At 48.4% G+C, this 23,466-nt stretch overlaps 1 protein-coding gene across 6 annotated transcripts in view; it reads left to right on the forward strand.

Annotated features, from left to right (window-relative positions):
* The window catches only part of Slc38a10 (solute carrier family 38 member 10), a 43,841-nt gene that overhangs the window by 18,360 nt on the left and 2,015 nt on the right, over positions 1 to 23,466 (forward strand). For 2 of the 6 annotated variants that reach the window (XM_074044890.1, XM_074044892.1), the window contains exons 9-16: positions 1,017 to 1,128; positions 2,100 to 2,206; positions 12,868 to 13,024; positions 18,447 to 18,614; positions 18,911 to 19,372; positions 19,944 to 20,030; positions 21,257 to 21,280; positions 23,264 to 23,440. In XM_074044890.1, coding sequence (XP_073900991.1) covers positions 1,017 to 1,128; positions 2,100 to 2,206; positions 12,868 to 13,024; positions 18,447 to 18,614; positions 18,911 to 19,372; positions 19,944 to 20,030; positions 21,257 to 21,280; positions 23,264 to 23,440 — 1,294 coding nt within the window. The remainder of the gene's footprint in view (positions 1 to 1,016; positions 1,129 to 2,099; positions 2,207 to 12,867; positions 13,025 to 18,446; positions 18,615 to 18,910; positions 19,373 to 19,943; positions 20,031 to 21,256; positions 21,281 to 23,263; positions 23,441 to 23,466) is intronic. The other 4 variants (XM_074044893.1, XM_074044894.1, XM_074044895.1 and 1 more) reach the window with 3 other exon arrangements.

The following is a 23,466-nucleotide window of genomic DNA, read 5'->3' on the forward strand; positions in this document are numbered from 1 at the left end:
GTTGGCATGGTTATGGTTGTGCTGTAGCTCTTGTCTGCTTTCTATGGCCTCTGCCACCAGGGATGGCAAATGCCCCTCATGTGCTCATCCTGCCTCCAGCAGTGTCAGGCACCTGGGTGCCAAATGAGGTAGGCTTTAGGATTTTGTCCCTTAGTGGGGGGCATGAAGCCAAGGGCAGCTCATCTGGTTGTGAGGTCCTCTCTGCTCTGCCTTTGCTGTGGGTTGCTGAAGACCATCTCTCATTATTTGGTGTGAATATGCACTTCCTATTAGAACAGCATTTATGCTTTTGTATATAACACATTTTTTACCATTTTTTGTAATGTTAATTAATCAATAGTGGGTGTTGATCAAGTAGTAGAGCACCTGCTTTGTGAGTATGGAACCCTGAGTTCAAACCACAGTCCCGCCAAAATAAAAAAATTCAGTTTGGCAGGGATGTCCCTATGGAGTCACACACAGTTGTCCACACTTTAATCTCTTTTTAAGAATCTTTCTCTTGCCGGACGCCTGTGGCTCATGCCTGTAATCCTAGCTACTCTGGAGGCAGAGATCAGGAGGATTGAGGTTTGAAGCCAGCCCTGGACAATTAGTTCCATGAGACCCTATCTCGAAAATACCCAACACAAAAAAGGGCTGGTGGAGTGGCTCAAGGTGTAGGCCCTGAGTTCAAGCCCCAGTACCACCAAAAAAAAAAAAAAATTTCCTGATTTTGCTTTAAAAGCAGAAAGGAAAATGGAAGGATTCCATACTAACATTTCAAAACAAAGTTGTAAGGTTTATAGTAGAAATACCATTAATGCCAGGTACCTTTCTGGAGTTTTGCAGGTACCCATTAAAGTTGCTTAGCCAAATCTGATTCTGTAGGTGATGCTCATCTGCTGGCTGAGCTCCCTCCCAGCCCCAAGTAGAGAGTGTTGTGTGCTTGGCTAAGCCCTATGGCATTGCTCCATGGGAGCATGGTAGAGGAAGTCAGTCACTTCAGAACCATTTTGGTTTTATTTTCTTTCATGTAGCAAAAAGATGGAACCTTTGCTGCTGGAGGCTACATGCCCCCTCTTCGGTTTAAAGTGCTCACCCTCTCGGTTGTGTTTGGAACCATGGTTGGTGGCATCATGATCCCCAATGGTAAGGTGGACATCTGCTCCGGCAACTGCCTACTGCCTCTCTTGTGTCCCTTGCTTTGCTCCACTCTTGCTGTTAAATGGGGAGGAGGTTGGCAGGAGTGTCCTTGCCTTGTGCTTGGCATTCAATCAAGACTCCCAGTGCCTTGTACCATTCTTTCTGGTATCCTAAACAAGTCTAGAAACCCCAGGTCATTTTTTTCTTTAGCCTGTAGAGAAAGACATGGTGGGATAACATTGGCAGCGTGGTAGAATAGCAGACACGTGTTGAAAGCTAAGCAGTGGACACTTGGCAGAGATTCCAGGGGTGGGCCACAGGCCTGATTGTAAGATGAATGACTACTGAACTGCTCATTCCTTAGACTGTTGACTACTGAAATTGCTAACATTGGTACTAAGGGGAGCCCTGAAGGCCCTGAGCAGCATTTCCAATGCACACATGCACCTGTTCCCTAGCAAACAAGTGAGAGCTTGTTCTCACTAGACATACAGCTACTTGCAGGCCTCCGCCCCAGAGGCCACCTGTCTAGGCTCCTAACAGTGGCTTCTGGCTTTTACACTTCTTAGGACAAGTTACTAGGCCACCTGCCAAGGAACAGGGAGTGTGGACAGTGTGGTCCAGGCCATGTAGAGGCAACATCTGATTTTAGTAGAAAATCATTTAAAGATGAGCAGTTAGGGCTGGAGGTGTGGCTCATGTGGTAGAGCACTGACTACCAAGCACAAGGCCCTGAGTTCAAACCCAGTACTGTGGTATGGTGGGGGGCGGGGAGATGAGTGAGCAGATAAGCCCCCATGATGCCCAGATCCCTGTCTGACAAAACTGGTGGTTCATGGAGCCCTTTGGGCAGGGTGGGTTCCCCACTCTTCACTGGCACTAAGGTGACAGTCCAGTCACCTGCATGTCAGGTGAGAGTTCCGGCCGCCCTTCCTGAAACCATACCTGGTAATTCCTGACTGTTGGTCTATTTTTAGTGGAGACCATCTTGGGCCTGACGGGGGCCACGATGGGGAGCCTCATTTGCTTCATCTGTCCAGCTCTGATCTACAAGAAAGCCCACAAGAATGCCCTCTCTGCCCAGGTGAGTGTGCACTACCCCCTCAGGTGAGTGTGTACCCTCTCTTCCCATGTGAAGGCAAATGCTCCTCACCCAGTGGTCCAGTAGCTGTCCAGCCAGGCCAGTTAGGGAGAAGCAGCAGAATTGAGTCCCTCATTCAGAGTGTTCAGACAGGTTCTGTCAAATGATTTTTAGTTTCTTAGCACAACTAGTACTTGGTTAAGGAGATATGGATGGGTCAGCCAGGCTGAATTGTCTTTGCTCGTGCACATTGAGGACGTCCCATAGAGACGTCCCTGAGTGCTGAGTACTAATGGCTTTTCCCCCAAAGTGTTTTCCTACTGTAGGCTGTCCCTTTGCCCAGACACCCTGAGAACACTACAACTGCATTCATAGTATATGCTAGGGAGACTGTGTTTGTGTGCATGCTCAACCTTTTTTCTTGGTTTTTAATAGTAATACAGCTTCCTGCTGCTTTTGCTTAAAATCCCTTGCCACAGCTAGGCAATGGTGGATCGCACCTGTAATCCTAGCTACTTTGGAGGCTAATATTGGGAGGATTGTGCTTCACGGCCAGCCTGGGCAAAAACTTTTCAAGACCCCTATCTTAACTAATAGCTGGGTGCATTGGCATGCCCCTGTCATCTCAAGCTACATGGAAGATCGAGATTGGGAGGATCTCAGTTCCTGGTCAATCCAGGCAAAAATTTATGAGACCGCCATCTCAGTGGAATAAAACTGGGTGTGGTGGTGTGCACCTGTCATCCAAGTGTTGGAGGGAAGCATAAAGTAGAATTGTGGCCCAGGCAAAAGTGATACCCTATCTCAAAATAAGCAGAGCTAAAAAGGGCTCATGGAGTGACCCAAGCAGTAGAGCATGTGCCTAGGAAGGACGAACCCTAAGTTCAAACCCCAGTACTGCCAAAAAAAAAAAAAAAAAAAAAAAAAAAAAAATATATATATATATATATATATATACACACACATATGTATGTATACTTCCCTTGCAAGTGGTTCCTCAACCATGTGCATGTATACCCAGAGCTGCATTCTGGTTTTAGCTACTTCTGAGTGGTTGGTGATAGAAAATTCCACAATACTAGTGTCTGAAGGAGTCCAGCTCAGCCTTTGCTATCTCAGCACCACGGACACTTTGACACCTGTGAGACTCTGCCCTCAGGAAGCATTCCAGAAATGGGATTCCAAGGTTAGAGTGTGAGCCTTTTGCCCAAGTACCTGGTGATATCACTTCCATGGGCAGACCAAGGGACCTCTGTCCCCACACCATGACTTTTCCATCTTCCTTTTCTTCAGCTTTGCTGAAGTGAACAAGTAAGCATCTTTTCATGGGTTTAGATGCCATGCATTTCCTTCTGTGAACTCCTTATGTTTTTTGCTCACTTTGTAAGGAGATGTTGAGCTTTTCCGTATTGATGTGTGTTGGTAGATGTTTAAAAACTACAGTATACATGCAGTAAAGTGCATAATTCTTATCTACAGCTTGACACATTTTTTATAAAGTGAACCTAGCCAGGAAGCACTAACCAGGGCAGATAGAACATTTTGGCACCACAAAGCTTCCCTTGGGCAACTCTCTTCATATACCTCCATATTCCAGAGTTTATTGCTGCCTGTCTTCTGATGGGTTAGAATGACTTTTGCCCTCTTACTTTATCTCCTCTTTGAGCTCCCCACACAACTGTGCTGAGGGGCTTTTGGTTTCATGCTATGAAACCACTTACCACTCATTGTGGTAGGACAGATCACTTCTGGTCAGACACCACTGCTCTGTTTTTTTTTTTTTTTTTTTTTTTTTTTTTGAGGCAGAGATCAGGAGGACTGCAGTTTGAGGTGAGCCCAGGCAAAAAGTTAGTGACAACCCATCTCAACAAACAAGACAGGTGTAGTGGCTAATCACAGGTGCATACAACCATATTCAGCTTGTTTGTAGAGATGGGGTCTTGCTAACTTAAAAGATTTATTTTGGCTCATGGTTTCAGTTCATGGTCTCTTGGCCCCAGCTCTTTAGGTCTCAGGTGAAACTGAACATCATAGTGGTGGGAGCATGTGGCAGAGGGGGGCTGCTCACCTTGTAGCAGCCAGGAAGCAGAAAGGCAGAGACACAGAGAGCCCAAGTCAGCATATAGCCTCCATAGACATGCTCCTAATGACCTCTGTCCTCCAACCAGGCCCACCTCCTGATGTTTCCACCAGCTCCCAGTAATGCTATCAGAAATGAATCTGTCAGTGGACTTATTAATCAACTGATGAAAGCAGAGCCCTCATGATCCAATAAGATCTCAATCATTGGATCCATCAGCTGGGGACATAGACCTTCAATACATGAGCCTTTTTGGGGATATTTCATAGCAAAACCATAACAGCTTCCAAATATTTGGGATTTCCTAGTAATCTTTTTTTTTTTTTTTAACTGCTTTCAGGCTTAATCCCAATGTGGTTGGAGATTGCACACTACAGAATTTTAGTCCTTTGACTTTGGCTGAGATGTGCTTTGTGGCCTGGTATGTGGTATACTATTATGGACATTCCTTGGGCTGTGTATTCTACAGCTGTTAGACGTAGTGCCCTGTGTATGTTGGTAGGGTCAAGATGTCTTGCTGGGATGGGCAAGGTGGCTCACTGCTGTAATCCTAGATACATGGGAGGCAGAGATCAGGAAGATCGTGGCTCAAGGCCAGCCTGGGCAAAAAGTTCACAAGGCCCCATCTCAAAGTAAAAACTAGGCATGGTGGTTTGTGTCTGTCCTGCTGAACAGGAAGAACAGATAGGAGAATCTCTGTTTAGAACAGCCTGGGTGAGACCCTGTTAGAAAAATAACTAAGCAAAAAGGGCTGGGGGTATGACTAAAGTGGTAGATCACCTGTCTACCAAATGTCAAGCCCTGAGTTCAAACTCCAGTACCACAAAAAATAAAAGAGTAAAAAAAGATTACTCTTTGTTTTTTGTCTTATCTGTTGTTTCTTTTTTGATTCATCAAGGATTTAAAGCATTCTTTTTTTTCCCCTCTTGGCACATTTTTATTCTTCTAGTGGATATACTAGGCAGTTAATATGAATCCTTGATTTATTGGAGTCAACTGTAAATTTTTTCTTTTTTTTTTTTGATGGTACTGGGGTTTGAACTCAAGACTTCACACCTACTAGGCAGGAACTCTACCGTTTGAACCACTCCGCTAACCCTTTTTTTGTGTGTGTGTTGGGTATTTTTGAGATAGGGTGTGGAAACTATTTGTCTGGGCTGGTCTCAATCCATGATCCTCTTGATCTCTGCCTCCTAGTAGCTAAGCATGAGAGCCACTGGTGCCTGTCTAAAATCACATCAATTTTTTTTTTTTTTTTTTAGCAGTACTCAGGGCTTCATTTTTTGCTAGTCAGGTACTCTATCATGTGAACCATTCTACCAGCTAAATTTTAAAAATATATTATTAATTGCTAGACAAGGTGAGTATCCCACAATATTTTAACTCAACTAAAGTCTACCCTGGGGCCTTTGTTGCTCTTGTTCCTATGTATTTTATTTTATTTATTTTCTGAGATATATTTGTGCTATGTAGCCCAGGCTGGCCTCAAACTCATGATCTTCCTACGTCAACCTCCCAAGTACTGGAATTACAGATGTATACTACCAAGCCTAGCGTGGTTCTTAAGTATTTTAATTTCACCTTTATTTGAAGCCCCACCAACATTATTGTTTTAACAACAGACAGTTTTTCAGTTATGATGACTCACCTACACTTTGTTGAGTTTACAAGAGTGTAAAAGCCATGCTCATATAGTAGAAACTGTACTTCGAATTTTGGTCTTTCCCCAAGCTAGTGATGTGTGGTATACTCTCTGCTGGATAGCAATAGTGAGCCACAGCTCCTAGTCAGTCCTTCGTCAGAAAGGGAGCCCACCAAACTGGGGTGCTGTGTATCTCAGTTCCTATGTTCAGTAGGTCAGCTGCCATAGATGCATTTTCCGACTCGTGACAGTTTCACCTTACATCGGTTTTACTGAGATAGCCCCATCGTAAGTGCAGGAGCATCTACAGTCAGTTTTCATTGATGTTGTTCTTTTTGGTTTCTTGGTTTTCTGTCATTTGACCCTGTCTCCTGGAATGCTTGGTATTTTTCAGCTGTGTTTGAGAAATTACAGAGGTTCTGGGTAGTGTTATCTTGTCAGACAGGACAGAAAAAAAGGCTATGTCCAGTTTTGCCCTTACTCCTAGGATCTCATGTAAACTCTGTCACCCTCATGTTGCTAAACTCTACTTAGCTTTCGTCCTCTTGACAGCTAGTCTGTGTTTCATTCTTGCTTGATTCTCTGCACAGCCAGTAGCTGGCTTGTGACTTGGAGTAGAATAGCACACAGAGGGGCTTCCTTCTGTCCCTCAGGCTGTGGCTGCTGAGAACCCATGCTCCTAGTTCTCAGTGACCAACTTCTCAAGTCAGCCCAGAATCCAGATTTCTGCCTCATGTTGTCCTTGCTGCTGGAACTATTGACTGCAAATGTCTCGGGCACAAGTGCTTGCCTCTGCTCCCTAGGGTCTCAGCTCCTCATGTCTGAACTGCTGAGGTTGTCCACCAGTGACTCTTGTCAGTTGGTAGGAGTTTTCATCTAACTTTGATAGTTAGGTGGGGAAACCAGCTTGATAGCAGCTCTTCTGTCATAGCTTGAGGCAGAAGTTTCTTTTGAGTTTGAGGAAACAAACCCATTGCCTGTGAGATTACAAATGTTTTTCCTAGTTTGCAAGTTCCAGTTTTTAATGCCCATAAATAAAATGCCTATTTTTGTATGTAATTGAACTTAGGGCATTGTGTTTGCTAGGCAGGTGCTATTGCTTGAGCCATGCTCTAGCTTTCTTTTTTTAGAAAAAAAAAAAAAATCATGGAAATACCTTCTTCACTTCAGCATTATTTTAAAAAATTCACCCATCATTTGACTTTTTTCATTTGAATCCTGATACTTTTTTTTTTTTTTTTTTTTGTGGTATTGGGGTTTGAACTCAGGGCCTACACCTTGACCCACTCCACCAGGTCTTTTTTTGTGATTTTTTTTTTTTGAGATAGGGTCTCACAAATTATTTGCCCGGGATGGCTTCAAACTGTAGTCCTCCTGATCTCTGCCTCTTGAATAGCTAGGATTATAGTCATGAGCTACCGATGCCCAGCCCATCTATATTTGGTTCTGGTGCAAGAGGCAAAGTAGGTATCATTTTTTTCTAAATAGCAGCAGAGTTGTAGAATATTGCTTATTGAATAACCCATCACTGATAAGAATCATTTGAAAATCCTTACTGAAATAAAATATTACTGTCATACATGTTAAATTCTTATATATGTTTGGGTCTTGTTTGGGGTTACACTTTAGTTTATTGGCTGATCTTCTTTTCATTCTGTTTTAATTACCTTGGTCTCACAGCAGTATTCACTGCATTTTGACCTATCACTCTCTAAACCTTTTGATTCTAATCCCTCCCGCTCTACTTTTATTAATAAATTTTCAGGATATACTTGTTTATTTTCCCTATGACTAAACCAGCGTATCTAACAAAAAGAAAACCTTCTTTTTGTTTTTTTGGTCTAGTTGGAATTTATTGATGCTGTAGATTAATTTAGGAAGGATGTTTTAGCTACTCTAGAATGTTCATGTGGACTTTTGCTCAACAGTAGGGTGTTGCTTCTGACTATTCACAAGTCCTTGCTGGTTTGTCTGTTCTGCCCTTTTCCACACTGTGTCCTGTCTGTGTCTCCTGTGCTAGGGTCTTTTCTTCCATTGACTTTGCTAACTGGTTGTTGTTTGTATGTAGAAAAATTGTGGATTTTCACATGTTAATTTTCTTACCTATTCACCTTACTGAACACTCATGGAATCTCTTGGTCCTTTGCTTACAGTTAATGATAATTCCATTTCCTTCTTCCCCACCATTGTTTCCTTTTGTCATCAGGCACCTGCTGCTGTGACACCTTTGGTGTGAGTGGGCAGCTTGTCAGCATCTCTGCTCAGTTGGGACCGCCTCTAGTGTTTGACCATTCAGTTTAATGCTGGCAACTTGGCTTGGTGTGAGTGAGCATGGTTCCAGCTCTGTGTGCATGTACAAGGGAACCCACACTGCATCATGTCAAAGACTGACCTGTTTTACTACATTTCTTAAAAATCTGGAATGTGTGTTGTCTAAACTAGTTTCTTTTGGCAGTACTGGGATTTGAACTCAGTGCCTCATACTTGCTAGGCAGGTGCTCTACCACTTGAGTCATTCTACCAGTCCTCTTTTTTGTTGGGTAATTTTGAAATAGGGTCTCACCTTTCTTTTTGCCTAGGCTGGGCTTGAAACTAGATCCTCCTGATCTCTCTTCCTGAGTAGCTGATATTATGGGCATGAGCCTCCAGGATTCGGTCAGATTGTCTGAACTACTTTTTGACAGTGTTGAGGAGACACTTCAGTTCTTCCTCTGAATAAGTATTTGGGGGAGCTCCCCACCACCTGCTGTGCTGCTTTGCACTGGGCTGACTAGGTATGCTGTAGTTTTCACATTGTGAGGCACACACTCTTAAGAGTGTGACTGGTACTGGGGCCCTCCCAGATGGCCAGCCTTGTCACAGGAACTCTGGCTGTTCCAGCAGAAGGGACAGGCCAGAATTAGTACCTCTGGTCATCCGAGTCCTCTCTGCTACGTGGTACTTGTTTCCTGCTCACAGACCTCATGAAGAGCAGAAGAAGATATGGGTACATGCGTGGTGGGCAGTTGGTGGGTGTGCAAAGGAAGGAGTGTTCTGAGACCACCTCAAGACAACTACTCTCAGGAGTTATGATTTTTATCTTGGAAATCAGAGAGTGGCCTCTCCAGTCTTAAGGAAGATGGGCCTAGTCCAGTTTGTGGATTTGACACTCTGCTGCCATGAAGCCAGCAGGGGGCGCTGGATCCAGGTGAGATGTGCTCACAGAAGAAGCAGATCCCCAGAGCTAGGGAGGCCAGCCCAGGGGGACAGAGGAAGGGGCAGCTAGAGGGGCCTCAGGGCAAGAAGCCCCAGCTCTTGGAAGGTGTGAGTGGGTACACGCCCATATACACGCAGAGCCATGAGCTACCAACAAGTTGGCCTCAGTCTTGAAGCCAAGAGAGTGCAGCTGCCTACGGCTGGGGGCCTGGACACTCACACCCAATTGGGCATGGGACCTGAACTGAGGTGTTGGAATGCAGAGAAGTGGGGACTGGCCTCCAGGTGTATGCTAGCACTGAAGTACAGAGTGTGGACTCGTGTGTTGTCCAGATTGAAGCAGCATTTTCCCTCCATTCCCAGGGTCCAGCTCTGTTCTGAGACAGGATCTCTTGGAGAGCTGTGGCCTCAGACCACCCCCTAAGGGGAGGGGTATTGTGGGAGCCTCGGGGACTGTGGCCCCAGACAGACCCCTGGATTTCCCAAGCCTACGCCAAGATGTAGGGGGTGGATTTGCACCTCCCCTCCCAGCTGGCTCTAGACACAGTTAAGATGGACCTATGCCAGAATCGTAGTCCACAGTGGCACTCTGAAAGCAGATTTTGGCCTACTGGATCCCTCTTACTGACCCAAGTCCCCTGCTTCAAAAGCAACCCTCCTGCCATAGCAAGCCATACCAGATGACATGGTACTTAGGGCTGGATTGGTTTCACAGGCCAGGCTGGGCTTCTCCCTGGGCCTGACTCTGTGTGGAGCCATTCTGCCCCTCTCCCAAGTTCCCAGTTATCTGCCTCAGCTGGCTGCTGGAGCGCAGAGCTGCACTCGCTTCCTTGTTCAGCAGTCCAAGGGCAATGTGAATGCTGCTTTGAGTAGACTGGCTCTGGCACTGAAGCAAAAGTGTCACCTCGTACTCCAGAACTTGTCTGCTTGCACACTGGTATGTGTGCACTGCACAGGCTGTCACTGTGGACCAAGCACACACCTTGAAGTGGTTAGTGACTACTATGTAGCATTTGTGTTCCCATAGCTCCCTCAAGCCAGGTGGCTCTGAAGTTCTTGCCTGAGGGTCTTGTGGCCCACAATGTTTCTTCATAGGAAAGGGTGAATGTAGAATTCTAACATTTGAACAGCTCTGAAGGCTTGACTGGGCTGGTGGCTGCATAGGGAGTGGCCTGCTGGCTAGTGCCCTCAGAGCCAGAAGCTTGCAAGAGACCTTTAGCCAGATGGGGGTGCATCCATGGGACATCATCCAAGCATGCAAGGCCTGCTCTGTGGTTTCCAGGAGGGTTTGTCTCTGCATTTGTGTTTCTTGTCCTGTTCTTGGCTGCCTGATGTGGAATGGGAGCCAGTCAGTTCTCAATGGAGTTCTAGGATGTCCTGCAGTAGGAGGTGCAACAGGTTCCAGGTAGACCTGGGCTTGTTTTCTGGGTCCTATGCACAGACTGTGTTTCTGGAACATGCTCTGTGTTGTCCCAGTCTTGTGACCTTGCACAAGCAATTATCTGACCTTGACTTGCTGCTTCTTAGTCCATTTCTTTATGTTCCAGGATGGGCTAAGCTGGCTTTCCCACCTGTTCTTAGGAAGCAAGAGGGGCAGATGGCACTCAGAAGCCTTCTGACTGTCAGCCCAGTTTCTTACTCAAGCATTTCTCAATTGAATGCTTTGTATTATTTTTCTTAACAATCAGGCCATGATTCTCTTTAGGAAGCTTCTTTCTCCCAAAATCGACAAAGTTGTTTACTTTATTTTATTGTTATGTTGTGGGTTTTTTTTTTTGCTAAGCTCAAAAATCTGAAGGTTGAGATAAATCATCCAAAGTCATGGATGAAATGTTGCCTTTGCTTGTCAGTCTCCATGGAAATGTTAGATTATAATCCCCACTGAAAATAACTGACCAACAAATGTCTTTATCTTTGGTGGAAAGCATTCTGAGATGGCCCACGTAAGTGCCTATAGGAGACAGGGTTTGCCACACACGGCCCCTGGGTGATGGTGAACACAAAGCTCATTAGGTCCCCTGGACTTCCTCCTCATAAGCATCTGGAACTCTTTTTTTTTTTTTTTTTCCCCCACAACCTGCTGTGGTATTGGAGCAGGAGCACTTCCTCCCCATTTATGTGCTCTCACTGAGGTCTTGTGATCATCCTGTTGGCATACAGGAATTGTACGTAGGAAGATACATTTTCCTTTTTGCTTTTCTGCCAGGTCATTTCTGCTGTTGGCTGGAGAAATAACAAAATGCACACAGGACCCTGCAAACGTGGGATTAGAGATTAACTCTGAAACACTGGGTCTGGTGCCCTGCAGGGATGGGTGCCCAGACTTAGAAGGGCCCTTCCAGTGGTTGAGTTAAACTTCCTTCTGGACTTTCCACCTTTGGTGACCTGAGCCTGGCTCAGCTCTGTATCATAAAGCAGAATGCTGCAGCTAGAGGTCAGGAGGGCCTTGAAAACAGAAGACCTGAGGCAGACTTGATTTAGGACAGACCACAAGGGCAAAGTGGGGGTCACCCAGGCCCTAACGAACTCTGCGGTTTGCCTGCTGTGGTGGCATCAGTGCTACTCCAGCTTGGGTCTCCCACTGACAGCTGCTGACTGTCCAGCTTTTCCTCCCTTCCTCCCCTCACCACTCTCCCCCCGCCGCTGGCTGGCCCCAGAAACTGATGGCCTCTGAGGTTGGTAGTTTCTTCCTGTTTTATTATCTTAAGACTATTTTGCTTACCTTGCAGACACCATTATTGCTTTGTGAGTTTTTCCTTCATGGTGAAAGGGATGTAATATAGTGATGTTCAGGCACAAAACTGAAGCTGGGCCTCCTCAGACTTTCAGGAAAACAGTTTGGGGCAGGGTATGTGCCATCATCTCTGGACTAGGAGCGCTATATTATAAAGCTTGTAGGTTCTGACCTCAGGGGACTCAGGTCAGACGGCATCCCTACATGCACCTTGGCAGCCCTACTGTCACTGGAAGCTGTGGTTACTGACAGAGGGACCCAACACTTTGTTTTTCTTTCTATTTTTTAAAGTGGTGCTAGGGTTTGAACTTGGCTTTGCACTTATGAGGCAGGTGCTGTACTGCTTGAGCCACACTTCCAGCCCTGCCCCAAGATTCTTGTTCTTCCTGCCTTGATGGTCAAGAAACTTGACCCAGCTAGGCATGGTGGTACATACCTATAATCCCAGCACTCAGAAGGTAGAGGCAGGAGGATTGCCAGTTCCAGGCCAACCTAGGTTACATAGTGAGACCTTGTCTCAAAAAAGTTAAAAATAAAAAACAAAATAAAAAGAGAGAGAAACCTAATCCCCCAGGAAGTTGGGTCAGGGCTTGTTTGTCTTCTCCAGTTGCATACATAGAGCCCCTTCCCTCTCGAGGCTCCTCTTATGCCTACAGCTCCCAAAGCACCAACCCTCTGCCTGGCTCTTCCCTCACTGCCACTGTGACTCCAGCAGACCCAGCTGGTGGTCCCATTGGACTGACAGGAGGACATGGGAGCACGCTGCTTTGATAGATTAAGAAGTGATGATGCATCAGAGCTCCATTATAGCTCTTAGTGGTTAGCAGCTTTGCTGGCCAGCAGACTGTCTTCTCTGATGCATGTAGCTGGCCTGCCTTTGTGGAAGGCTATGTCATGCCACTGCCTTCTTTTCTCCTGTTCCCCTCCATCCCTCTGCTCTCCATGAAGACAGTTTTCATGGCTGTGGGAATCACTCTGACACCTCCTATCTTTGGGGTTCCTGTCTCATCTAGGTGGTGCTCTGGGTTGGCCTGGGCGTCCTGGTGGTCAGCACACTTACCACCCTCTCTGTGAGTGAGGAGGCCCCTGCAGACTTGACGAAGGAAACACTCAACGGCAGGCGGGGAGAGGCCGAGGGCATGATGAAGGCAGAGGCAGCACGGCTCTCAGGTAGGCACACAGGCCCCACCCCAGTCCCCTGTGTCTTCTTGGGGCAAGAATCCACAGTATCACTTCAGGGTCATGGGGTGCAGGTGGCATTTTCCAAGTAGCTCTTGGCTCTGCCAATGGCCTCTATCCTGTGGATGATGGAGCTGGTGGGAGACTCACCAGCCTTGGCTACAAAGGTGTGCTGTCTACATGGGGCTGGCCAGCATGTGAACCTGTGTGCAGGGGGCAGTGCAGTAGGGGCACTGACAGGCTTGTGAATTTATGGGTGCTGCTCTCTTTTGTTTTGTTTTGAAGATAAAGATTTCTAGCAGTTTTCTCTGTGACAAAGCCATGAATTGTGTCTCACACAGTCCTGTTTCATGTTATGAATAGTTGTTGTATAGTTGTTTATCAGTCTCATTCATAGAATTATTATACTTCTCACAGCTGCAGGCTACTTCAGAAAGAGTCCTGGTGATACCCTCTCACCCCCATCTCTGGCTGCTGTGTGGGGTATGCAGGGATGTGGTTTTCTGGGTTTCATACCAGTTCTATGTGCTTCTGAGGTAGTTGATGAACCCCACAGGTCTTCCAGACACAGATGAGAAGGGTCACACAGGGATGCCCTCTGGCCATCAGACCCTCCATCCTGGCCCCTTGCTGGCCCTGCAGCTCTGAGAGGCAGCAGGTGTGAGCACTGGTGGTGGTTGCTGTCTGCTGTAGCATTTGTCCTGGGCTTTGTCCCTGGTGATGGTTGGATTTTATGCATTCACACTGAGGTCATCGAGCACCCATGCATGCCCTGCTCACCTCTGCAGAGTTGTTTGGACTCAGATTCACCAAGTATCTGTCTAGCTGCAACTCTGGGTAGCCTTGCTTGGGGAGCAGTGCCATCCTCACTGGTGGATTTCAGGTTGACATGGAGGTGCAAGCTAGTGACACCTGCCCTAGAGACGCCTTCCTTAATGGACAGAAGAAAAAGTGCCACTGAAGGGAGCCCTGGGGACTTGGCATGCTTTCTGAACCCCCCGAGCACTTGGAGGCACAGTCTTGACACAGGGATCCTTGGATTTTTTTTGCCACATCTTTGGGGCTCAGTATTCCTGTACTTGAACCCTCCTCCCTCCCTCTGTAGATACCTCCAGACCACCCTGGGCTTGGAGTAGCTGTACATGCTTACTTCTGCCTTCCTAAGTTTGCAAAGACAGGTGAGAAGGATCCTGTCTGATTTCCTGCAGTCACAAAGCTGAAAAGTAGGCAAGGTCTGCCTGAGGGGTCTCCAGAAAAACTAAATGGGATTGTTCAGAAGTGTACTGCCTCATAGTGAATTTAGCAATTTGGAAGGAGAAGAAGTCCATCTGAAGGAGGTGGATGTGTGCTCACCTCAGTAGATGGCCCTGGCTCAGTCCCTCTTGGGGAAACAAATCTGATGCTGCTTCTCAGCCACCATTAGTTGGGGTAAAGGTGGTGTCCTGGTGAGCCAGGAGCTAAATGCGTTGCACTGGGTCCCTTGCCAGGAACGGGGAGGGCATTACAGCCCTCTGTACTTTGGTACCATCCCAGCAAAATTGGATGCCACATGGTTTCCCATCTCAGTGAGCTGCAGACCTGCTTGGCAATGAGTGTCAGGCTCCTGTCCCTGTGGTGCTGTGTAGCCTCCAGTCACGGCCAGCAGCTGCATCCTGTCACTACAGTGCATGCAGGCCGCCTGCTCACCTGTGCCCTCCAAGGCCACATCTGGTTTCCATTTCTTCCACGAGGCTGTAACAACACACATGGCCCCTCTCAGAACCACACCGTCTGTTTTTAGTGAGTTCTCCATTTTCTCACCACCCTGGCCTCCCCCTTAATGGAAGGTTGCCTCGTTGGTTCAGAGCTGGAACTGTGGCCTGTCAGCTATACCACCAGTGTGAGTTGTTTATTGGTCTCTCTGATGCTGTGGAGGCCACAGATGAAACCTGCCTGCCTTGGTGAGGGCCTGGTATGGCTAGTTGTGTGTCTTGCCCTCAGTGGCGTTACTCATGACCAGCAGGTACAGCCAGATTCTATGCATAGCCTTTAGCGAGCATGACTTGAGTCTCTGTGAAAGCTTGTGAACATAATTATCCATTTAAAAAGACTAATTGAGCCATTTATCTCTGTGCCTTATGGCACCCTACAGAGTCTCAGGGTTTTTTGGTGTCCTGGCTCCTTTGAAGGCTGCTGTATCCCTTGGTTTACTCTCCTAGTCCTTACACTCTTCCCTCTGCACATTGGGCAGCACAACCTCGGCCCACATACTGGTCCTCTGTAACTTGTCCCTTTCTCCTAGCAAGGTGAACATAGGTGCTACTTGGTGGGAGAGGAGGTGGGCCAGCTGGAGAATGGACCTGGACTTCAGTGAGGTGGGGTGGAGCCAGCACCTGCTAGGCATCCACGTGTCTGCATGTGTGGTGCTGAGGCAAATGTGACCCTAGGCCTGAGTGGGGCACACAGCTGTACTGTGGTGTCCTCTGCTCCGTTATCATCACTTCCCTCCAAGTACCTGCCTTGGCCTCCACTGCTGCCTGAAACTGGGCACCTTTCTTGTGGAGGTGGGAGAGGCTCCAAGCGTCCTTAGTAGAGCACCAAAACATGCTCAGGAGAGACCCTGCCATCATACCCTCCTCCCCTCTCCTCAGTTGGGGCAGTATGATCCCATCAGCTCTTCCTTGTGCCCTGCTGAGCAGGTGTTAAAAATTCCTTTGCTCTACAGGCCTCTCATTTCTCTTACAAATTTTGTTCAGTTTTTTTTGCCCTCAGAAGGTGCCATTCAGCTAACATCACTGGCACCACCCAAGGTAACTGCACCAGCTTACAAGCAATGCCAGATTTAGAAGGGCCCCCACTTTGGAGGCAGGAAAGAGGTGGAAAACTTGCCTAGCATGCATGAGGCCCTGGGTTCAATCCCCAGTACCCCTCCCCCTTCAAAATAAAAAAAAAAAAAAAAAAGAGGGACAGGTACTGGTTGTTAGAAAAGTTCCTTAAATAAGGGTTGGTTTTTAGACTTCAGGTTCTTTCTCCTACTTCCCATGAGGAGAACCTGGATTTCTGAGCGCCTAAATGCTGTGGGAGTTCATTAGTGGGAGCCAGGGACTATGTTTGAGCATCACTGTCTGCTGCTGGCAGCCAGAGGTCACATTTCCATGTCAGTGACCACAAGACACTCAGTGACAGCAGGCACCACCAGTGACCAGCACAGCTGCCCTGAGGCAGAGGAGCACCGTCTGCCACCCAGCCCTCCTGCCTTTCCTGGGAGGTGAAAGCCAGTCTCAAGCATGGGGTGATGCAGCTGGAAAGGTTGCCTCTTCCCCTCAAAGGGGCCCCAAAGACCAGGCCTCAACTAGCCTTGGGGTCCTGCCGCTCGATGAAGGCTGGTGGGAAGGATGGTGTCAGTGGAGCTACCACCCACCACCTGTGAGGCAGAACCTTCCTCTGTCCCTCAGGGAAGCACCATAGGCGGTGAGCATGTTGCTTGTCACCAATGTCAGTGCATTCTCGTGTGTAGAAGGAGCTGAAGGCCTGTGCTGTTGCCCAGCAGTGAGTTGGCAGAGAACAGCATAAATATGAGGTTTTCCTGGCTCTAATTACCAGTGTTGCTGGTGGGCCATGGAGGTGACAACCTGGAGGATGCATGAGAAGGACTGAAATGACCAGGATGCTGTCCACTCCTCGAGTATGGGAGTCCCTCGCTGGAGCTGCCTCAGGCATTTGTGGACAGGTGCCAGCCTTTGTCTGCTCTTCCCCATCTTGACCAGCCTTCCCTCTTGAGCAGCTCTCAGTCATGATCTGGCCTGTGGGACTGGCAGAACCCCTTCACTACACAGTACCATTTCCCGTTTATGCTTCTCTGTCACCTTGTGACTGGAAACGGGCAGAGCACAGGGGTCTTCTAGTTGCCAATTTTGAAATTTTCTGGTAAGTTTTGCTATAGCCAGAAGCTGGTTACATCTTGAGAAAAGCCGTGTCTGCTGCCCTCCAGCAGCAGAGTGTGCTGGGCCGAGGCTGCTGTCAGTGTGAGCCAGGAAGCTCTTGTAGCCTCTTATCCTTTGTCTGTCAAGTCCAGTGTCAGGCTAGAACTACAGGCAGGTGCAGCGCTCCCAGGAGGTTTCCCAAGGGACCTCAGGGCAGTTCCATGCTTGTGTGGTTGTTGCTGCCTGCGTGGTCATCCCTGGCCTGCACAGAACACTCTGCCAGCCACACCAAGCTCCTCTTGGGACTCAGACAGAAGTAGCCCTGAGAAAGCTGCTGCTTAGAGCAGACTGTCCTATGGAGAGTAGCATTTCCCTTCGTTTCAGTGCCCCTACCCTCCTTAACTCTGCAGTTGCTGAAAGACCTGATTTACAGTTGCTTCTTGCTCCTGCCAAGGGAACAAGTTAATTGTTGGTAGAGACCAGTGCATTTTCACCTGCCTTACCACCTGGCTACATTGTAGAACCCACAGTCTGCTTTCTGTGAGCCAGTCTGTCACCCAGTAAGGAGGTGCGGTCTTCCAGTTTGTTTAGGTCATTCAGTTCCAAACAGTGTGTAGGCCCCTTATGCCTGGTTCTGCCTCCCCAGACTAAAACATCAGGTCAGTTTTATGAGGCTGATTAAAGCCAAGGCAGCTTTTTCCGTTTTCCTTCCACCTGCACATGACAGGCCCAGGCGTGTCTCCTCCCCACCTGGCCTCCCTTGGGTCCATGGGTTTTGGCATAGCCTGAGCCTACCTCACTGTACTCTTACTTCCCTTTTCTGGGCAACTTCAGTCCAAGGAAGGGGCTCAAGGGTTCCTTTGGGCTTCTGGGATGAAGTGATTTTGTTTTCCAAAGTTATTTTTCACCAACTTTTGGTCTTTAGCTTCTGCTATGTTTGCAGAACACATAGAAAGTTGTCTCCATTTGGACCAGTTCTGTGGGCCTGCTGGTCCCTGTGCTGCGTGACTCTGGGAGTATGGGCATCACCTATAGCACTTGTAGAAGATAGAAGGGCGCAGCCTTGGCAGCCTCTGTTTCTATTCTCCTTTTGATGTGAATTTCCCCCACAGGCCTGCAAATTAACATTCCTGATATTATTTTCCTTAAAGGCTCTCTCATTCCTGGCCTTGGGGTGGGGATTTTGAGCAGGAACCTTGCAAAGGGGACCCTTGGCCTGGTGGTTGGCTCATGCCGCCATCTGGTGGCCATGACTGAGGATTACACAGAGTGGTCTGTGCCCAGTTCGGTGTAAATTGCATTTTGACATATTTTTGTTATGTATACACATGAAAAACACTATTTTTTTGTGATAATTACTTACTAATGATTGAGCAGGAAAAAAAATAACTGCCTAGTCTCTGCCGCTTGGCTGAGAAACATCAGATCTGGGGAGAGCCACCCAGTCACCTGTGCTGATTGATGGGTAGCTGCACGGAAGCATAGCACAGATCACTATGCTGTGCTTACAGTCCAGGACCCTGTTGTGGATGTAGCTGAAGATGGCCGGGAGAAGCTAAAGCCGCCAGCAGAGAAAGAGGAGCTGGAGCAGGCCCAGATTAAGGGCCCTGTAGATGTGCCTGGAGGAGAGGACGCCAAGAAGAAGCAGGAGGCCGCACAGCTCGATCGTCCTGGTCAAGGTGGGTGGTGCTAGCAGGGACTATTGAGGCTGTGTGTCTTCCCTGAACCCAGTCCTAGATTTTGCCTTTCTTCCTCCTTCGTCTTTTCATTCCCCTTAGCCAATCAGCTGCTATACTGCTCCTCCTGTAACTTTAAGAGGTATTGTCAGTCCTCAGCTAGCCTGGGGACCTGGGGTGTTGGCACTTGTTGACCCTCATCCCACCATCGGGAGCCAGAGTCTAGTTCAGGTTCCCTGAGAAGGGTAAGGAGGAGCCCTCTCAGCTTAGTTTCCCAACCTGTCCTTGTGCCCTTCCAGGTATTGCTGTCCCTATGGGTGAGGCCCACCGCCATGAACCTCCCATTCCTCATGACAAGGTGGTGGTAGATGAAGGTCAAGACCAAGAAGGGCTGGAGGAGAACAAGCTACCTTCCAGACACACAGATGGAGAGGCTCCGGGGGGCAAGGAGCAGATGGTGCCGCCTCTGCCTGAGTCAGAGAGAGACAAGTGGGAGCCGGAGAAGGGAGAGGCTAGGAAGAGACCCGAGCAAGCCCAGGCCTTGGAGGAAGCAGGTGATCTTCCTAAAGATCCTCAGAAGGTTCCAGAAGCAAATGGTCAGCCAGCTGTCCAAGAGGACTCCAGACCAGACGACAGTAATGTGCAGCCACAGCCCAGGGCAGCAATCTCTGTGGAACAGAAAGCCCTGGTGGCAGGTGAAGGGGAAGAGGCTGCACATAACGCAGCCGGGGACACATGGAAACCCACAGAGAGCGACCCTGGTGGGTGTCAGCCTGGGGTTTATCCTAGGAAACTACTCTTGCGGTGTGTGTGGGGTGGGGAGGCAGAAGGAGTTGAGTATTCTTCTGTCCCTGTCTCCTTCTCATTTCACAAGATTAGCATGAGAATGTAGCAGCCCCTCCAGCAGCTGGTGGGGAAAAGGAAGAGCCTGGTGGCTTGACAGCTACTATAATATCTGTCACACAGTTGTTTGCCAGACCACTAAGTGTCAGGTGCCACGCTGTTCTCATGTGTCTGGGCGCACACGGGGGACAGCGTGGAGCGCTTGACAGGTAACACATTGTTAAGTGCCCGTCTAAGAGCTAGTTAGGACGGTGGCTGCATTTTAATTGGTGAAGGTAGTTAACATTGGCTCGCTGCCACAAGCCTGTGAGATTGTTAAATATTTTTTTATTACTTCCCTGGTAATCATCAGGTTGAATATAAACTGTGCTGATGGGGGAGGGAGAAGCGACAATGGAGTCATTTTAGGAAACATCTGCCGCCTGCCTCCTTGCTCCCCCCTCCCTCCCCCCCCAAGTGTTTTTTTAAAACTGAGTTTCGTGTGCACAGGTGGGAAGGCGCCCCTCCCAGCACAGAGGCCGGAGCAGAGGGATATGGAGCAGCCAGGCGGAGAGCAGGCTGGTAGTAAGCTGGAAGGTAAGGCCGGTTACAGTGCCTCCTGAGTGGCCCTGGGGTAAAGTTGGGAAGGGTAGGTGGTCCTTGGCCCTGCAGTGCCCTGAAGCTCCTTTCATTCTAGTTTCTCTCCCTGCAAGTGCCTTCAGTGACCTCCCTTTGTTTCCCTCCACCAGCTTTCTTCCTGACACCTCCTAGGAACATTTTTTGTCTTCCTGTCTTTCCTTTAAAAAAAAAAATCTATTTGTCATATGGCTTTTAATTATCATTTTTTAATTTTAAAGCAGGCCTGTTAATATTTCTAACACTGAGGTGTTTAAAGCCAGCCAGGTGTGGGGTGTTAGTACACCCAGATGTGAACACTTTTTTTAAAGACCGTGCCTTGCCTAGGGCCCCTCTTCGGGGCTGTGATGATCCTAATAACCTTCAGTGCCTAGCCCAGGAACACACTGTGCTTGCCTGCAGTAAAGACTACTCCCCTGCCCACCTGAAGCTTGCCCTTTCTGTCTTCACTCTGAATCTTGCAAACTGCACTCGTTTTGGCTTTTTACACCCTCTCTCTCCTTGTGGTGCTACCTGTGTAGGGCAGGTGGTGGTGGCCCTCCCAGGTGCCCTCTGGTGATCATCCATCCCTTGTTTTTGGTGACCAACATGTGTCTGTGCCAGTTACTTTCTAGGTTGACACCCCCCCTCACGTACCCTGTTCTCAGGACACAGCCCATCTATGCTTCCATACTGGGAGGTCTGACCTCTTGACATTGTGTGTGGGGAGCAGGCAGTGGGCTGCTCAGCTCTCCTGGGTCAACCTCTGGGTGTTGAACTTGGCTACCTCTGGGCCTGCCTTGGGGGTGTTGGAGCTGCTCACAGGGTTGGTAAGACTTGGTTTACTTCTTGCCCAGACTGCCCACAGCAGGGCTTCCAGCTTCAGGACAGTATCTGAGTCTAGCACCGTGCAGGCCAGGCAGGCTAGGGCCTGCAGCTTCTATGGCTGCTTCAGGCTGAGCCTGTTGCCCCACAAGCCTGAAGGTGCACACTGGGTTTCTGGAGTTCGGAAGTTACTTGGAAAGTTGTTCCCACATTTGCTATTGTTGTCTCTGATACCAGTTTCTCTAGCCTATTCCAGTTTCTCTAACCTGTTACCTAAACCTGTTTGATTCTTTGATTTTTTTTTTTTTTTCTTTCTGAAAGAGAGACTTTTCACAGTTTCCTATTTTGCCTTTCTTCCATATGCCTCTCAACGGAACGAACAGCTGAAATTAAAAAGATAGTAGCAGGTATGACTTGAAAGGAGTGTGTCGAAATGAAAAGTGTGTTTGTGGAGGGTCTTATGGTGTGAGAACAGCACCTTGGTCTGCACAACCTGCCCAGTGAGGGCTCTGCATGAGGATCTATCAGTTCCAGGGAGCAGCACCCTGCACAGCCCCAGGTGGGGTCCAACTCACTCTCCCTTCCTTTATAAATGCCTTGGTCCTTCTTAGCCTTCCTGTGGTCTTACTGTACTTGAAGGACAGCTGAAGGGAATCTGTAAGAGGACTGCATAAGGCACCACCAGAGCTAGAGGTGGGGTAAGGGCTGTATGTACCTGCTGCCATGTGCATGGCCTGTTTACACATCCCATATGTGTCTCAATATTTGGTGATTCCCATCTCATCTGTGCACCTGGTCCCTATGGACTCTGGCTGGGGACAGCCTGTCAGCTCCATGTTGTTTCACATCTGTCTGTGTGGCTTCCAGCTGGACATGGCACCTTTCCTCCCCCTCCCAGAACCAATCCAGAACCAGTCCTTTGTAGCATGTGAGGCAGGGGCTACTCCTCCAGAACCCTGTCCTTGGAGGCAGGAAGATGTGTTCTTGTACCATTGACCATAATATGATCATGACTTACAGACAGCCAGGGTGAAGTGTGGCTAATGGGTTTGGTGTCCTTAGCTTCCTCATGTGCAGGAGGAGTGTGAAGCCCACCACATGCTATGTGGCCTTTCCCTCCAGGCAGGTGGAGGGCATCAGAAGGGAGCAGGGGCTGCCCCTCCTCCTGGAGGTCAGCCTTGTCCGTGTGATTGGCCTCAGCATCCTCTCCACTGGTCCATGTGCCTGCAGGTCTTTGTGCTGGCTACCAGAGAGTTTGGGCAAGGCCCAGGGGTGTGTCCATGGGGATCCATTGCTGCCCATGGGAACACACTGACTGAGAACTCTCCAGCCAGTCACCGGGCTACATCAGGGAGGGTGGTACCTGTCAGTCTGTGTCCAGCACATGGTTCCCTTGCTCGGATGTTCACTCTCACTGTGCACAAAATGGTCTTCCTTCTGACTTGCACTTTTACACCACTTCTTAACCCATCATCTTCCAAAGATTTCTAATTTGAAAATGTGCACATTGTAAAACATACATAAGCCATGGCTGCTTGCTGCACATACTGACCCAAGGCCTCCATGTTTGTAGTGAAAAGCCAGTTCCCCACCTACCTATAGCTGAGACTTTCAGCCATGCTGACCAGAAGGGTGCTGTGCTCTAACTTGTGGGTAGGGACAGCACACAGCAGGTATGAGCAGATCTTAAGGGCCTCTTATCCATGCTGTTCTTCAGCTTGCCTCTTCCCTTAGTCACTGGTGTGCAGCTCCCCTTCAAGCTAAGATCATCCCAGGGTGTCTAGAGTGGGCATCAGGAGTGGGTGTTGGACAGCTGTGTGCTATAGCTGCCCAGGCTACACTGATACCCCATTCTCACATTCTACTTAAAATGAAGATTGCTTGTGTTTTTAAGATTCTCACTTGAAGGAAACTTTATTAAAGTGTCAATATTCTTTTTTTAATAGCTTATAGTTTTTATTTTCTTACATGCTTGATATTCTTTTTTTTAAAAAAATAGCTTATAGTTTTTATCATCTTATATGCTTGTCTCAGAATGTATGAAATGGGGGATGTGGGAAGAGAAGCACCCAGCCCAGCCCCAAGAACCATAACTAACCCATCATGTTCCCTCCACTCAGTTTTCCTCTGGACACGCATTTTCAGCTAGCAATGGGCTAGACACCGGATCAGTGAGTGTGTCTGACCCACAGCAATGGGAGAGCTAAAGCAGGTGGGACAACCACTGGCCAAGGGGACTCGGCTTAGTCAGGGCCCAGGTCCTCTGGTCCCCGCTGAACACCTGTGCTGGCAGGATTGGTGTGATGGAGACAGTGTTGCTCGTGTGGGTGTGGCAGGGCAGACACCCTGTGGGTGGCATCTGGCAGCCCAACTATGTGTGTCCCTACTAGAAGCCGGAAGGGCAGAGATGCTGGACCACGCCGTCCTACTGCAGGTCATCAAAGAGCAGCAGGTGCAGCAAAAGCGCCTCCTGGACCAGCAGGAGAAGCTCTTGGCTGTGATTGAGGAGCAGCACAAGGAGATCCGCCAACAGAGGCAGGAGGATGATGAAGACAAGTCCAGGCCTGGTAGGCAGGGCCCACAAGCAGGGGAG

Source organism: Castor canadensis, chromosome 11 (genome assembly GCF_047511655.1).
Source record: "Castor canadensis chromosome 11, mCasCan1.hap1v2, whole genome shotgun sequence".
Lineage (NCBI taxonomy): Eukaryota > Metazoa > Chordata > Mammalia > Rodentia > Castoridae > Castor > Castor canadensis.